The sequence below is a fragment of the Vanacampus margaritifer genome, chromosome 18 (genome assembly GCF_051991255.1).
Source record: "Vanacampus margaritifer isolate UIUO_Vmar chromosome 18, RoL_Vmar_1.0, whole genome shotgun sequence".
Classification (NCBI taxonomy): domain Eukaryota; kingdom Metazoa; phylum Chordata; class Actinopteri; order Syngnathiformes; family Syngnathidae; genus Vanacampus; species Vanacampus margaritifer.
In genome coordinates, this window is record NC_135449.1 from 1,747,390 (window position 1) to 1,762,500 (window position 15,111).

The following is a 15,111-nucleotide window of genomic DNA, read 5'->3' on the forward strand; positions in this document are numbered from 1 at the left end:
AAACGTCAGGCCGACGTCTCCTTTTGGTGCGTTCGCACCCAAACGGTTGACACCTTGGGGGGAAACAAAACGTCCAGGTTGCAAAGTGCGGAGGAAAATCATGCGCCAAAAATAGCTCTTGATTACACGTGCAGGTTGAGAGGGGAGGAAACATTTCGATCTACAGCTTTGGCAGGAAAACAAAAAGAACGGAAAGCAACCCCAAAAAAAGGCATAATAGTCCCAACGTTTAACGACAGTGGTCGATTTCCGATTTAATAAAAAAAACGAATACAATCGGAAGGAGCTTCTGTCTGCTAAAACTCGCAACACTGCTTGTAAAAAGGTTTCTACTGTACTGTAATTGCTTATACATGCCACAAGATGGAGCCAAAGGACTACTGTTATGTAATGAAGCTCCTCAAGTCACTTCAGATGATAACAAAGCGTTAGCGCCCCCATGCAAAAAAAAAGAGTGAATTCAAGAATGCCAAACTGCACATTTTCAGGGCTTTGCTATACTTTACTCGAACGTGTCCTTAAATTTGGGGTGAATGCTGCTGCGGGCGACTCCAGATGGCCGAGTCGGCGCTTGCCACAGATGTTTTTGGTTTGTTTGCAGCTGGATCGAGCCCGTGTGGCAACCCTCCGCTCGCCCTCCTCCACACCTGCTTGGCACCGGGTTTTTTTTTTCTTCTCCATTTGGCCTTTTTTGATGCCGTCGCCTCTTGACTCCCAAAATGGCCACGGATGAGCAGAGGGGGGCAAAAGTAGTCACATTACTGTACATTTAGTTTTGGAGATGAAAGGATTTTGCCAGTGAGCATTTTATTATTATTTTAAAAAAATTAAACGAGCATTAGCTCAAGGTTCCAAAGCAAAACTTGCTTACTTTGCGAACTGACTAGCAAAAAAAAAAAGAGCTAAATTTGCTAATGATAACAACAGGGAAAAAATACACCTCTCTGGTGTCTGTTTTTCAGATTTAGATGGAAAATTTAAATGTAGGGAGTAGAAATAAGTAAGAAAAATACATTCAAACCCAAAAATGTGTAAATCCGTTTTTTTAATTATGTTTTTTTTTATGCAAGAGTATACAGACACAAACCAGGCTTTGGTGCAGCTTCTGACATGAAGAGGTGGCTTAAAGCAATGGTAGATATTACAAAAGCGGCATTGCAGCAGGTGGCAGCAGAGTATAAGAGATCAGCCAGGGCCATGTTGCAACAAGCTCTTTTTACCAGGAATGTGAATATTGATGAAATTGAGCTCTATTCTAATCCTAATTGCCGTAAAACTGAAACAAACACAAATATACATTTTTTTTCCTGATGATAGAAGAGAATCAAATCTTTCTTTTGGTAGGTTCCATGTTTTAATAGCAAAAGAAGAGAATATTTTGCGGGCCTTGCAAAACCAGTCCAAATCCAGTAAACCAGCCGGGAGTGAAGGGGGTTGCTTCAGTGAAAATGGCTGCCAGTGAATGAGTATTTGTACTTTGAGGCTTGGGAGGTTAATGAGGACGCTGCTCCTGGCAAGACGCTTGCTTCTTTATCTTTAATGTTCCCTCCTAATGACCCCGCCGGGGGAGCACGTCGAGGGTTCGTCTGTGCTCAAAGCATTAGTCAAAGAAAAAAAAAAAAAAATCTCCTCATTGGCTGGGTAAAGCGGGTTCTCCCGGAGATGATTAGCGTAGCAGACGCTCTCCGCACGAGTAGGATAGGATTTATTTGCGGTGAGACATTGGTAACGTTTTGGTCATGTTTTGACATGAATGAACCAGACGAATATAAGATAAGTAAGCATACAACATATGTTTCTTTTTGAGACATTTCAGCATAAGTGCAACGAATGGTTACATCACGGTTTGCTTTTGCTATTTTCCCGAATTTGTGTACAGGTATTCTTTTTTGAGGTCAAACAACTTCTCAACTGTTTGCTTCCTGCTGACTTTTTCAATACTTTCCATGCATGCAGTAAAAAAATCTCAAAAGTGCACTTGAAAATCCATTAAGTCACTGAGAAAGGTATTTAATATGCTTCTTTCTTTTTTTTCTTCTTTTTTTGCTCTCCGTGGCTCGCGTCACGGCGCATTTGCCGACGCGACAATATGAATTTTTCAGCTCCTCCACCTAAGCTCTTATTTTTAAATATATATATATATATAAATCTATCCACGCGCCGACACTTCAGGTCACAGCGCCTCATGGAAATTAACAGTTGAAAAATCAAGAGGTTGCCTTTGGATAAGTGTGCTACAGCACTTTTATTAAACCAAACATTGACATAATTGAATATTGAAATGTTTAGATATTTCAATCACTGAATAAATTTGAAACCCCCCCACCCCAAAAAAAAAAAACGTAATCAAATAAATATTACAACAATTTAAATGGAATCTTAATAGTGAAATACTGTGTGTTAAAAGTTATTAGAGTAAATATTGACATAAACAAAGGGAAAAATGAAAATAGAATTTGAAGAAATATGATATACTGGTAATAATACTGAAATAATTGAATAAATACTGAAGTATATATTGATAGATATAATATATGGAATATTGAAACATTAAAACGATACTGAATTTGAATCATTTAAAAAAAAATATTGAGTAAATATTAGAATACTGAAATCATTGAACAAACAAGGTACTTTATTCCATTTTGGCAAACTACAATATGACATTTCATTCCGATTAAGTTCTGACACATTCTTTATCAATAACCTGAAATTAGATTTTCTTTCTTTTATCGAACAGGTCAATCCATGCAAAAATATTCATTGATGACAATTGTGGGAGCAAAACATCTCCAACGTCATCACTGGCTTTGAGTCGTAATGCGGCATGAAAGTGGAATTATTTGCAGAGGAAGTTGATGTTTTGTCATAAAGTAAGGAAATATCTTCACGTGCTCAGTCAATTTGCGCGCCGTGCGCACTTCAAATGGAAATGTGTGTTCTTGTCGGACACTTGGGCAACGCATGCATACAGTGGACAAGGAAAAAAAACATGGAATTGATATCACATTTGTCTCCCGCTGCTAATGAAACTTCTCCAGCTTACTTGCAAAAGTGAGCAAATGAATCCCGCCGCGGCTTAACTTGTTCAGTATTTGAATGCATCCAGCATTTGCTGACTCATTTATTATTTAATGAAGCGTTTTTGTTTGCTGCCTCCAGCTGTTTTTCTGCCATTGTTAGCGCCTTAAAGCTCCGCCTCCAACGATGTCTGTTTATGTAATATTATTTATTGGCCAGATGTTGAAGAAAGCAGTGTTTGGCACACCTCCATTTTTTTTAGATTGGAAAGCTATTTTACTTATAGAAAATGAATTCATCTTATGCCTTTTTTAATTCATCCTGACCCCCCAAAAAAAGTAAATGGTTGCTGTAAGCTTTGAAAGTGAGGAAGTTTGATTTTTGTTGCTGTTGCTTTTAATTGTATTAAGTGGCAAAGTTCAAATGGTTCAAAGTATTTTATAATGGACACAGCTGGTTTTCTTCACCCTTTATTATTTGATTAGTTCACAATGTAGTGATGAGTCCGTTCCAGAAAGTCAGACTAAAACCAAGTTGTACAAAATGAAAAGCAATAATGTCATTTAAGATAACCAAAAAATACATTTTATAGAGAATAACTATACATTGATATATCCCCCAAATAAAAAACTGTGTTAAATATGAAGTGGATGAATGAATATTTAACATCACTTTTACATTTGATGAAAATTCTAGAGAGGAGCCGTTTGTGTACTTTGCTGTGAGGAGTTTTTAACTTGAATTCTATCATCTTTCTTTAGCAAATGGCTGCAATTCAGGCGAAAACAACAAAAGCCTCCTTGTCTGCGCGGCAAAATGGGCGCAACATCCTGTCAAAAATCACACCTTCAAAATAAAAGTATGCCAGTATAATAACGGTTTTGCCACACGTTTCGTCCGCACCCAAACTATTTTGTGATTGAATGTGACTGTTAAGTAAGGTGACCCAAAAAAGTGCTGTTAACATGTGTTTTTACACGACATGCTTTTATTATGAATGTGTGACTTTTAACAGGATGTGTTGTGCCGATGTTGCAGAACAGAACAGACTGGAAGTTTAGTTTAGTTTAGTTTTGTTTCTAAAAGCTTGCAGAGGGCAACTTATAAAATGCTTTTGATTAACACTCTCTATTCTGGGAAACTAATGGCTGAGTCACACGTTTTTAAATTCAAACCCAGTGGATGTGCAGCTGTAAGTGGCATGCGGAAACCAATTGCCCACTGTAGGTGCAGTAATAGAAAATTTTAGAAACTTTACGTTGCACGGTCCTACTCTTGAGTGGACGTAAAAATAGCAATCAACGTCACAGTGATGTGTAATAATTATGTTTGCGACGTACTGTTGTTGCATGTGGAAAATTTTGACTGTGCGCGTTGAAGGCTGAGCGCAATAATAAGGAGCGGCTCATATTCCTTCCCCTCGCCTAATCCCATTAAGGCTCACGCTCCAGGAAACCGCAGCGCCTCCCGGTAATGAAGAAGTGCCAGTGAGAACAAAAAAAAAAAAAAAAGCAGAAAAAAAAGCTCTGCTCTCTGCTGCCACCTTGTGGCGTGTAGCACGAAACGCTCATTTGTTCATAGACAGGTTGCACCATGATACCTTTGGAATCAATCCCTCCGTTTCGAAGTCAAAAGCACGAGACACGGACCAGCATGTGATATCATGAAGCAAATTTATTAACAAAAAGGCGAGTGTGACGTGGTCGCTACTTGGCGGCTTCCTCCTCCTTGGCCAAGCTCTTGATGAACTCCTCCTTCTTGGCCTGGATGCGCTCCTCCCTGCGCTTGCGAGCCTCCTTGGTCTTTGTGCGGCGAGCCTCGGCCTGGTCGCTGGAGCGAAGCACACCAATGCCAATTATTATCCTGATCCACATTTCGAATCATTCTACCGGCACAAACCCGGTGTTGCTTTTAAAAGTTTAAGTGGGGGTAACTAGAATTGTTTTATTTAACGACAGCTATTTTTATATGAAAATGCTGCATTCATTGTATTATTTTATCAAGCTGGGTTTTATTGATCATTTCAGTTGTGAAGCAGCCTTGCAAAAACGATTGGGAAGTGTTGTCGCATGCTTTAAAAGTGGTAACAGCGCCATCCAGTGGACAAAAATGAAAATTACAAATTGAAAGGCAGGAATGTAGTAAGAACGAAGGGAGTGGGGGAGCCGAATGGCACAAAAATAGTTCTTCATAAAATGAAAATAACTTACGCCAGGAGCTTCTTGCGAGCCTTGTCTGCCTTCAGTTTGTGGATGTGCTCCATCAGGATGCGCTTGTTTTTGAACACGTTACCCTTGGCCTTTAGGTACAGACTGTGGTACCTGGACAGGGAAAGACGACTTTCAGTAAAACTTAATTCATTTGAAATAGACAAAAAAAAAAGGAAAAAGGAGTCGCTTCCCGCTTACATGTGCCTGTCAATCTTTTTGGACTCCCTGTAGCGGCGGAGGAGACGACGCAGGATGCGCATGCGGCGCATCCACAATAGCTTCTCGGGCATACGGGCGTTGGCGGTACCCTTCCTCTTACCTGCAAGCACATCAAAGCAAGTTAACAGTTTTGCACTTGCAGGCGAAGGAACAGTTGGAGAGACCGTTTCATTTTGGAACTCGAGTTGAGCAATAGCGTTAAAATAGCATCCCCACTCAAAACTATGTTCCCCTTTATTTATAGGAAAAGCAAATGACAATAACATTGTTCAAGCCCAGGCTTGATTGATTCATTCCATTATTCCCCATGTGAACCCTCGTTTTGGAATCCATACGGCATCCACTCCATTCCAACACGATCTGACTCCAAATGACGCTGAAAATGGATGCAAAAATTGGCCCACCGTAGCCCATGTGACGTCCTTTGCGGCGCGCCAGCGTGTTCTTGCGGCAGCGGGCGCGGGAATGCACCGTCACGGGCTTCTTTATGATCAGGCCATCCTTCACCAGCTTGCGGATCTGCTGACCTGTCGAGCGGAGAGTCGTATTGGAACGATTGAGCTTGCGCGAAAAGGTTACAACCTGCAGCCGGTAAAGCCACTCACGCGAGTTGGCGTTGGCAATCTCGTTGGTTTCGTTGGGGTCCAGCCAAACCTTCTTCTTGCCACAGCGCATGACGCTGGACGCCAAGCGCTTCTGAAGCCTGAGCATGCTTGGGAAACAAGTTTGCTTAGGTGTGAAATTCAATGCAATAAAGTGACTGGCAAGTTAACACACAAGTTGGATAATTTCCAAAATTCAAATGGACAGTTTTCATCACAAATGTATCTTTATGACACCCAGTAGCATCTAGCTTGTTTTGATAGTTACTTCAAGCAGTGTCTTTGATGAGGTCTCTTTATTTACAATAGAAAGAAACGAAAGTTTTAATAATAAGTTGTTGAATTGGGATAGCAAGTTCATTGTATTACTTGTCAAGTAATTTAGAACTCGATCAGACTTCTAGTTGAAATACCTTTAGTTCGTGAAGGTATGAGACAGCAAATCAAAGTTGAAAAGTGCCTGAAAACTGCAGACGTCTAATGTCAGCAACGTTTCGACTTGTTCAGCTTTGTTGTTGTGACGTCAGGCATGTTTGTGAGGTTAGACAACTAACGGGCAAAAATGAGCATTTTTCATACACGACGCTGCAATTCACATTCACAGTAGGGAATTGTTTTTACTCGTGTTTGAATTGGGTCACTCAGAAGTGATGGCAACCGCTAGTTAACGAAAATGAGCCACATTTGGACGTGGAACGGCAAACTTACCTCATGCTTACGGTTAGCTTGATGAAGACATGGGAAACCGGACGGTGCGGTCGCAACCATTTCAACTCTCGGCGAGGGTAAAGAATGCACACCCGTGGCTATAAACCGTGAAATAAACCCGGCAAGCTGCAACAATTTAATTTTCATCGTTAACAAACATACCGGTGTGAGCCTTGCCCACGATTTCAACGTATTAAAAGTCGTAGCATTTTATTCAACACCACCTGTATAGATGGCAGAGTGGTACGCTCCGCGTGTAAATGCAATTCTTGTTTTCGCCCCTAGAGAACGTAAGATGACAAATTGTAAAACGTGTATTTGCTGAGTTGACCTGATAGTGGCAGTAGTGTGTTTTTACAGCAAATTGCGAGTTAGCAGTAAATGTGCGAATAAGATGACAGGTGAAGCATGAATGAACGCAGTTTGGTCTATACGTCATGAATATTCATGAGGTACTTCCCTGCGATTGGCTTTTGGAGTTGGTCTCAGCCAATCAGAGCTAAGTCAATGTTATCAATATTAATGAGCAGCCTGAAACCCTTTGCTCCAATGGACGATCGCCTTTTATCGCCGCATTGTGTGTGCTGGGGCGGCCGACGTCCGTACGGTTGAGCGTGGTCACCGGTACCACACCACCACCCACCGACGGCGGCCAACCTCTGCGGAGTAGGCGATTCCGTCGACGAGTTGTTTGATTTTTAATATATATTGTTCGAGACATGAGTCGACGTAATGCGGCATTGAAGGTAAGTGAGCCCTCAATCGCTTTCTCGCTAGCAAACCATCTGTCGTCTCGTGCTGTCATTGTCATGGAAACAAGCTGCCGGTAGCTTCTTCCATCCGTTTTGTGACGTTTGCGGCCGCAGTTGAGCGACTTTCGTAATTCGTCGCCATAAGTCGCGTTGCCTAGATGTTGACATTGAAGCGTAAAGGCTCAAATGACCTCGCTCTGCTTTGTTCAGTTCATTCCCAACGCAGCCAGTTTAAGGTGGTCCTGGGTTAGCATGTGGCTAATCCCGGTTCCGCTTATCTTGGTGATGCAGCGTGAGGCCAGACGTCCAGCTCGCCATTGTTGTCTGCGCGGCTAGTTATTTGCATGTCCATCTGTCACGAGACAATTTGACCTGCTTATTTGTGACGAACACGTGAAGGGGGATCTTCGCCGGTCTTTTGTTCCCCCCCCCGAGCATCCTTGTATACGAGTCAAAACAAGATTGTAATTCGTCAAGTCTTTTTAAGGTGTCTCCATAACATGTTTTGTGGTATGCTTTTATCAAAAATACCCAGAAGATCAAGAATTCTACACGAATTTTACAAGCTATTTTGTCATGCTTTGATAAAAAAATTGGCATGTTTCAGAGGTTGGATCTGTCTCATGCCTTGGCCCAGCCATCATGCATCATCCCGCCTCATATTAGGCTGGGCCAATGGCGAGCGTGAGATTTTATGTGGAAGACAAGCAAGCCCCCAAGATGCTTTGTGCAATAAAGACGCTTCAAGTTGTTTCATGCTACTCAAATTTACTGTCAAATTCAACAAAGACAATAACATGTATTTGGAACATCTATATGGGTACATTCTGAAGCAACATATATTTCAACACCAACAGTTGAGCAAACACATCAAGATAGAGAATGCAGCAATACTCACAGGCATGTATTCTCTATCCTCTATGAAGATTTCCTATTACTATTACTGACGCGAATTGAGGAGCTCAGTAAACACAGTCGATTTAATTGAAAAAGTTTGGCAAAATTAGGTTGTTATTTTTAATACAATATTATGGATTGCTGTTTTTCCTAATAAAAAAAACACTACAAACATTTCTGATGTTTTTAGGTTGGAACAAATTAATGGCATTTGCATCCATTTCAATGGTGATTTGTATGTCCCCTTTCAAGTTTCAATTTCAATAATATTTTTATAGCTCTTAATTGCAAACGCCTCAGATTACTGAATACCAAACATCTTGAAAACGGAGCACAGATTAAAATTATTTAACAAAGATTATTTCAAATCTTAAAAGTACCAATTTGAGCTGAATCCCTCAAAAATTCCAATATTATTGTTTCTCTTCTACAGCATCATGGCAACAAACTTGCACTGTGGTGTTGCCCAGTGGCCCCGGCTTCTCATTCCTCAGCTGCTTTTGTTTGGCTCCCAACAAAGTCACCCCATCGCGGAGAGTACTCTCGGCCATTGACCCCGTACAAAAAAAAAAAAAAAAAAAAAGCCCACTCGGCCTCCTCATCAGTGTGCACGCTGAGTACTGGCGCTGAAACACAACACGAGCACTAGACGGAGGGCAGCATTCATTCATGAAAGTGACTCGCTAACCTATTCCCGAGTGTACGCTTAAGTTGGGGCAAACAACACGGGGAATAAAAGGCCAACCACACCAATAAATATTTGCACTTTTTTGTATGTCAAATGAAAGCAATTGCTGTCGTTTTTGTTGTTCCAACCAGGTGTGCAGTTAGAAGGTGTTGGGTGCGGACGGGAGGAGAAGAAAAGAAGTCCCTCAGAGGCCATGGAGTTGTCGGACGGCTTGCTGCTGCAGGTCAACAACGGCGAGCAGTGGTGCAACCAGTGGAAGCGGCCCAATGACGACTCCGTAAGACTCCAAACCGTAAAAGTTCAACGTTCATCGTTTCAACTTCATTTAGCTCATCCGAGCAACATTTTTTTTAATTTTTTTAAATTTTCCACATTTTCCTCTTAAGAAAATCTTGCAGAAATGAATGCACACGTTTTCCTTGTTTGTTTTGTTTGTTTTAGTTAAATATAGGAAAATAGTTTTTGTATTTTCCCTCAGTTGTCCACATTTTCCAAAAGAAAGTCGACAAATGAATGCAGGAATTTTACTGTCTTCACCTCATCCTTTCACTTTCAAACGGTTCAGCTCATTCACGACACCAGATTGCTCTTTGCCATATGTTAGCGTACCTGCTGTTAGCGTGTTAGCATGAAATAGCACATCAATATATTTCTACACAAAGTGCGTTCTCTTGTTTCTTTTCACCTTTTGTGTGTTGTGTGTGGTTGAAGGACCGCAGTACCAGCCCGTCAGTCCTGCGCTGCGTGGCCACCACCTGGAAGGAGGGGCTTCTGAACAGGAAGAGGCCCTTCGTCGGCCGCTGCTGCCATTCTTGCACGCCGCAGAGCTGGGTAACCTTACACAGCGCCGCCGCTGAATTTTTAAGCATTAGCGTAATGGATGTGCAGGAGGAGAGGACATTTGAGACCATGTTTATTATGAATGTTTGCAGTAGTGCCAACTTGCAAAGCACCGAAATCATTTTTGTGCTCATTAGCCCCACCGTTACATCACAGTGGGGCAGAAGGGCTCGCGCACGGACACGTTTCCGTTCATTTCTTTGCATTCTCACCACAGGAGAAGCTGTTCAACCCCAGTATTCCGTCGCTGGGCCTGCGGAACGTCATCTACATCAACGAGACCCACACCAGGTACATGTTGCGGGGCCGTATCATTGGAAGCAATCACTCGCTCATCATGGAAATGTAGCAGAATAATATAACTCCATATATAATTAGAAGTGGGAAAACAAACACTTGCACACGGGGCAATACCTTCATTTAATCTCTTTTGCTTTTCATAGAAAATAGTTTTAGTGTTCACACTGATCTGCTAACTACAGTGTGTGTCTAAATCATTTTCATGGTTTTATTGTACACAGCAAGTCATTTTCATAATCGTATTGAACATTTTGCATCATTGTGGAGTCGCTGACCCTTTAAGGAAGCCTCTGATGCTTTTCTGCAACATTACCTGTTTAGAGGCTGAAACTGTAGCTAATTGCACAGGAAGTATTTACACTTGTTTTGTAATTGCCATTGTTGTGTGCGTTGTGAGACGTCGCCAAGCGTAACGTGTCCACGCTCCAGAAATGGCGCTTGGAAGGCACTTTGATCTGATTTTGACGCGTGCGCTCCACAATAGACTTGAAGCAGCCTTTGAGGCTTCTGTCGAGCAGTCGTAGTGGAATTGAATTGTGTGCAACATTGGAGAAGGCCGCTGAATAATTGAAACCTTGATGGCGTCGCATGTATGGCTGACCTTCATTAAGATGTTAATACCTCCAAACTCCAAATATATCCTAAGCTTGTACAGTGGTTGTGTTTTTCTCATTTTATTAACTCATTCACTGCCATTGACGGCTATAGACGTAAAAAATTCATTTGAAATATTTCCATTAGTTACATTTTTTTTTTCTACTTTTGCTAACAAGAGTATGAAAACTTAGGAAAAAAAATATTGTAAATTTAGAACAGATTAATCGTTTGTTAACTAGTGAAGTCATGTGATTAATTACAATTAAAAATTTTAATCACCTGACGGGCCTATTTTAAAAAAAAAGGGGCATTTAATCGTAATTAATCGCATGATAATTTTATATCTGTTGTAAATGTACAGTAAAAAAATTCTAGTTTTTTTATTAAAAAAATAATAAAATGAAAAAATGTTAAATATTTCACATGAATTTTTGATGTTTGTAGGCGTCAATGGCAGTGAATGAGTTAATTTAATTATAAATGATTAATTTTATACATTAAATTAATTTGTCCACAGAAAATAATATCAAGCCAAGTGATGCGCTCCTTCCATCATGAAAGCTTTATTAGCTGGACATTTTCAACATGCGTTAAACATGCGGCGTTAACAGTAATTCCGCTGAATTTAAAGATCTATTTTGAACGTGCGTTGCTGTTGTTGCTGTGTGCAGGCAGCGCGGCTGGTTGGCGCGGCAACTGAGCTACGTGCTCTTCGTCATGGAGCGGGACGTTCACAAGGACATGTTTCCTCGCAATGTGGTGGAAAACGTGCTCAACAGCAAAAGGTAGTCCACCTCCGCCGTCAAGAAAAAAAATATACCGTTTGGCGAGCCCCGGCTTTGGTGAAACAAAAGAGGCAGTTGGCAATTTGGTCAGCTGATGCTTGGTCGTGCGCGTGCGCGCTTCTGTTGCAGTGTGGAGAGCGCCATCTTGAGCGTGGCATCCGATTTGGACGAGGCTGCCGGCGAGCGCAGGAAGTCCGTCAGGAAAGTCAAGCAGAAAGCTCGACGCTTCCTGCAGCAGATGGTGGCCAGCGTTTCGCCCGCCTTCATCAGGTGCGCCGAAACGCCTCTCCATTCGCCATGTTGCGACCCGACCATGTCGTTGTAAACGGCTGCACGGTTTTTGCACTCGTGCGCGATTTGTTAAAGGCCCAGTGTGTAGTGCCTGGTGCCATCTAGTGGTCAAAGAATAGCATTAGAAGCAGGCACTCTACGGTGGCTCAGAGAGACCACATTGCGTAAGCCTACCACCGATTCTTATTTTGCCTGAGCAAACGAGCATCTCGGCGAGCGATGGCGACTTGGCAGCCCGTTTTGAAGCCCGGCGAGCGACGCTGAAAACATTTGGCGTGGACAGCCGACTCTTTAGAGCAAGATGACAGATCCGACAAACTCAACCGATTCCGCAAAAGAGGGGGAAAGTTCGGCCCAGCAAGCTCGCCGCGCGTGCTCATCAGTTTGCGCAAGTTTGCCGAGATTGCGCCTAAATTTGTCCTCTGTCCAAACCAGGCTGACGGGCTGGGTTCTCCTGCGGCTCTTTAACGGTTTCTTCTGGAGCATTCAGATCCATAAGGGTCAGCTGGAAATGGTGAAAAAAGCAGCAGCAGAGGTCAGCAGGCCTCAAAAACTTTTCCAAACTTCTTCAATCTGTTGTTGCATTTCATCATTCAAATCCAGTCCAAATAGTTGATGTTGTGGTGGTCCCGTGCAGCACGACGCCCCCATGGTCTTCCTGCCCGTCCACAAATCCCACATCGACTATCTCCTCATCACGCTGATCCTCTTCTGTCACAACATCAAAGCGCCGCACATCGCCGCCGGCAACAACCTCAGCATCCCCATTCTCAGGTGAGCGTGGCGCCATGTCCGCTGGAGGCAAAACGCCGAGGGTTCGCAAACGACATTTTTGTCCTTTCAGCACCCTCATCCGGAAGCTGGGAGGATTCTTCATACGGCGCAGAATGGAGGAGTCCGGGGACGGCAAGAAAGACATTTTGTACAGATCGCTCTTATACGCTGTGAGGCTTAGTTTTGTTACATTCGTGCTATTATTCCACTTAATTAAAGTCTTAGCCACATTTCGATATCTCGACAGTTACGTTTGAAGAAATGCAAGCAGATTTGGGATTTACTGTAGTTGACGTGAAAATCGTATTTTGAGAGTTTAGAGGAAACAACTTTTAAAAAAAAAAAAATCATGATTCTTAATCTCTTTAAAACCGTTTTTTGCCCTCAAAAATACATATTTCTAAAATACCCCAAAAAATACAGCTTTATCACAGTTAACAACTTTTTACAAATTACAACTTTAGAATGTTTCTTCATATTGAAAAATATACATTAAAAAGAGATTTTATCCCCGGAAGATTACAACTTCATTGTAATAGAGTACATTTGTTCTTATACTCTTTTGTAATCATATGCACGTGAAGTCATTTTAATTTATGCATCTCCTAATCTACTACTACAGAGTTGCCGCAGGTCATTAAGCATTAAAAGTCATTAAATGGATTTTGCTAAATATATGTCCACTTATTTAAATGAACAAGTGTGAGAAAAACGTAAACAACATTTTATTGTACGTTTAGAACCGATCAAATGTGCGATTAATTGCGAGTTAACTGTGAAAAATCATGTGATTATTTATGATCAAAAATTGTAATCGACTGACAGCCCTAATATATAAACAATATATAACATATTGCATTTAAAAGCGTGAAATGTGATTTTCCGATGCCTGCAGAATTCCGCGAAAAGAGAAATTTGCATTTGGTTGAGAATTGCTTGTTGTGTGTGACCCGCTGCACTGCACGTCGACCTGCCAAAGTAATTGCGTGTTGAGCCAATAAGATAAGTGCTATCAGCTGACGACCGTTGCGTGCGTGTGCGTGCGTGCGCGCGCCACGTGTGGATAACAATGGCCAACTTGTGTGGTTTAACCTTGAAAATTGTGCCTCGGATCCCCTTTAATGCTACAAAAATAGAGCGCGACAGCGCCGAGTCAGCGTTACGAAGCAACGTACCTGGCAGTGGTCCCAACGTAACAAAAGTAAATGTTGCTGAGGCCTCTCGTCTTTGCAGCTGAATCCAAGCTGGGGGTCTATTTTAGGACATAACCCCCCCCCCCCCCCCACAAATGTCCTTAGACAGCTGTCTATGGTTACACAACACTGCTGGTGTCCAAATTGAGGCTGGCGGGACGAACCTTTGGCTAACTTTGACCTGTTGCATCTTTCATGTTGTCGTCGTCGTCACGTGACGTGCGAACCCCTCCAGTACACCGAAGAGCTGTTGCGTCAGCAGCAGTTCCTGGAGATCTACCTGGAGGGCACGCGCTCCCGCAGCGGCAAAGCGTCCACGGCGCGCGCCGGCATGCTGTCCATCGTGGTGGACGCGCTGCGCACGGGCTCCATCGCCGACGTGCTGGTGGTGCCGGTGGGCATCTCGTACGACCGCATCATCGAGGGCAACTACAACAGCGAGCAGCTGGTGAGGCCGCCGTCGCCGTCGCCGTCGCCGGCGGCTTACGGCGGCCGCCGTGGCCATGTCTGAACTCTTCCGTGCGAGCAGGGCAAGCCCAAGAAGAACGAGAGCTTGTGGGGGATAGCGTGCGGCGTGTTCAGGATGCTGAGGAAGAACTACGGCTGCGTCCGCGTCGACTTCAACCAGCCCTTTTCCTTGAAGGTGAGGAGGCTCTTATTTTGAAGGACTTGATTTTTTTCATTCAAACCAGGTGTCTTCATAACGCATCTGTGACGGCGATGGCCAAAATCAATCGTCAATTGCATCTCGCTTTATTAGTTAGTGTTTGTTTTTTTTCTGATCATAATACCCGCTTGAAAGATAGTGTTTTAAAAGTAGCCATTTTGGAGCTGCAAAGTTTCCGCCCGCCAGCGACGAGATGATTCATTGATTTCCAGTCTTTTACCTGTTGAACGCAGGAGTACCTGGACAGCCAGAGAAGCCGCCACATTGCCCCGCCGCTGTCCCTCGAGCACGCCTTGATGCCCGCCATCATAGACTCGCAGTAAGTGCGGCGCTCTTCTGCTTGTGTGCCACTAAAACCGTCACGTCAAGCCTCCAAAATGGCCCCCGGCCAAACCTCTTCCCACTTTTGTCACAGCAAGGCGCCGTCATTTGACATTTGCGCACAGCACTCGAGTTGACATTACCTCGGGGTCAGTTCACAGTCCCGCCGCAGCTGCCCGTATTTTGAACTCAAAAGACCCTCGCAGCCCAAAACAATACGCACCAAAAGAAATCTCCCCGTGACAC

General features: G+C 42.9%; 2 protein-coding genes across 5 annotated transcripts in view; one reads left to right on the forward strand and one right to left on the reverse strand.

Moving 5' to 3' along the window:
* Positions 1 to 4,677: 4,677 nt before the first annotated feature.
* Positions 4,678 to 6,907, reverse strand: LOC144038617 (large ribosomal subunit protein eL19). Of its 2 annotated transcripts, none has more exons than XM_077551231.1 (6): positions 6,761 to 6,907; positions 6,056 to 6,162; positions 5,855 to 5,977; positions 5,430 to 5,550; positions 5,232 to 5,342; positions 4,678 to 4,851 (listed from the first exon to the last, which is right to left on the reverse strand). In XM_077551231.1, exons 1-6 carry the CDS (start codon positions 6,763 to 6,765, stop codon positions 4,728 to 4,730), a joined length of 591 nt encoding a protein of 196 aa, XP_077407357.1. In that variant the 5' UTR covers positions 6,766 to 6,907; the 3' UTR covers positions 4,678 to 4,727. The 2 variants fall into 2 exon arrangements, with proteins under 2 accessions (XP_077407357.1, XP_077407358.1); XM_077551232.1 differs by lacking the exon at positions 6,761 to 6,907 and adding an exon at positions 6,466 to 6,748.
* A 371-nt stretch (positions 6,908 to 7,278) lies between these two features.
* gpam (glycerol-3-phosphate acyltransferase, mitochondrial) overlaps positions 7,279 to 15,111 on the forward strand; it is a 15,812-nt gene continuing 7,979 nt past the window's right edge. Inside the window, exons 1-12 of one of the 3 annotated variants that reach the window (XM_077551192.1) lie at positions 7,279 to 7,506; positions 9,229 to 9,389; positions 9,809 to 9,928; positions 10,155 to 10,228; positions 11,506 to 11,619; positions 11,749 to 11,889; positions 12,346 to 12,445; positions 12,548 to 12,684; positions 12,755 to 12,854; positions 14,113 to 14,325; positions 14,407 to 14,520; positions 14,778 to 14,863. In XM_077551192.1, the coding sequence (XP_077407318.1) occupies positions 9,291 to 9,389; positions 9,809 to 9,928; positions 10,155 to 10,228; positions 11,506 to 11,619; positions 11,749 to 11,889; positions 12,346 to 12,445; positions 12,548 to 12,684; positions 12,755 to 12,854; positions 14,113 to 14,325; positions 14,407 to 14,520; positions 14,778 to 14,863 (1,298 nt within the window). In that variant the 5' untranslated portion in view covers positions 7,279 to 7,506; positions 9,229 to 9,290. The remainder of the gene's footprint in view (positions 7,507 to 9,228; positions 9,390 to 9,808; positions 9,929 to 10,154; positions 10,229 to 11,505; positions 11,620 to 11,748; positions 11,890 to 12,345; positions 12,446 to 12,547; positions 12,685 to 12,754; positions 12,855 to 14,112; positions 14,326 to 14,406; positions 14,521 to 14,777; positions 14,864 to 15,111) is intronic. The other 2 variants (XM_077551190.1, XM_077551191.1) reach the window with 2 other exon arrangements.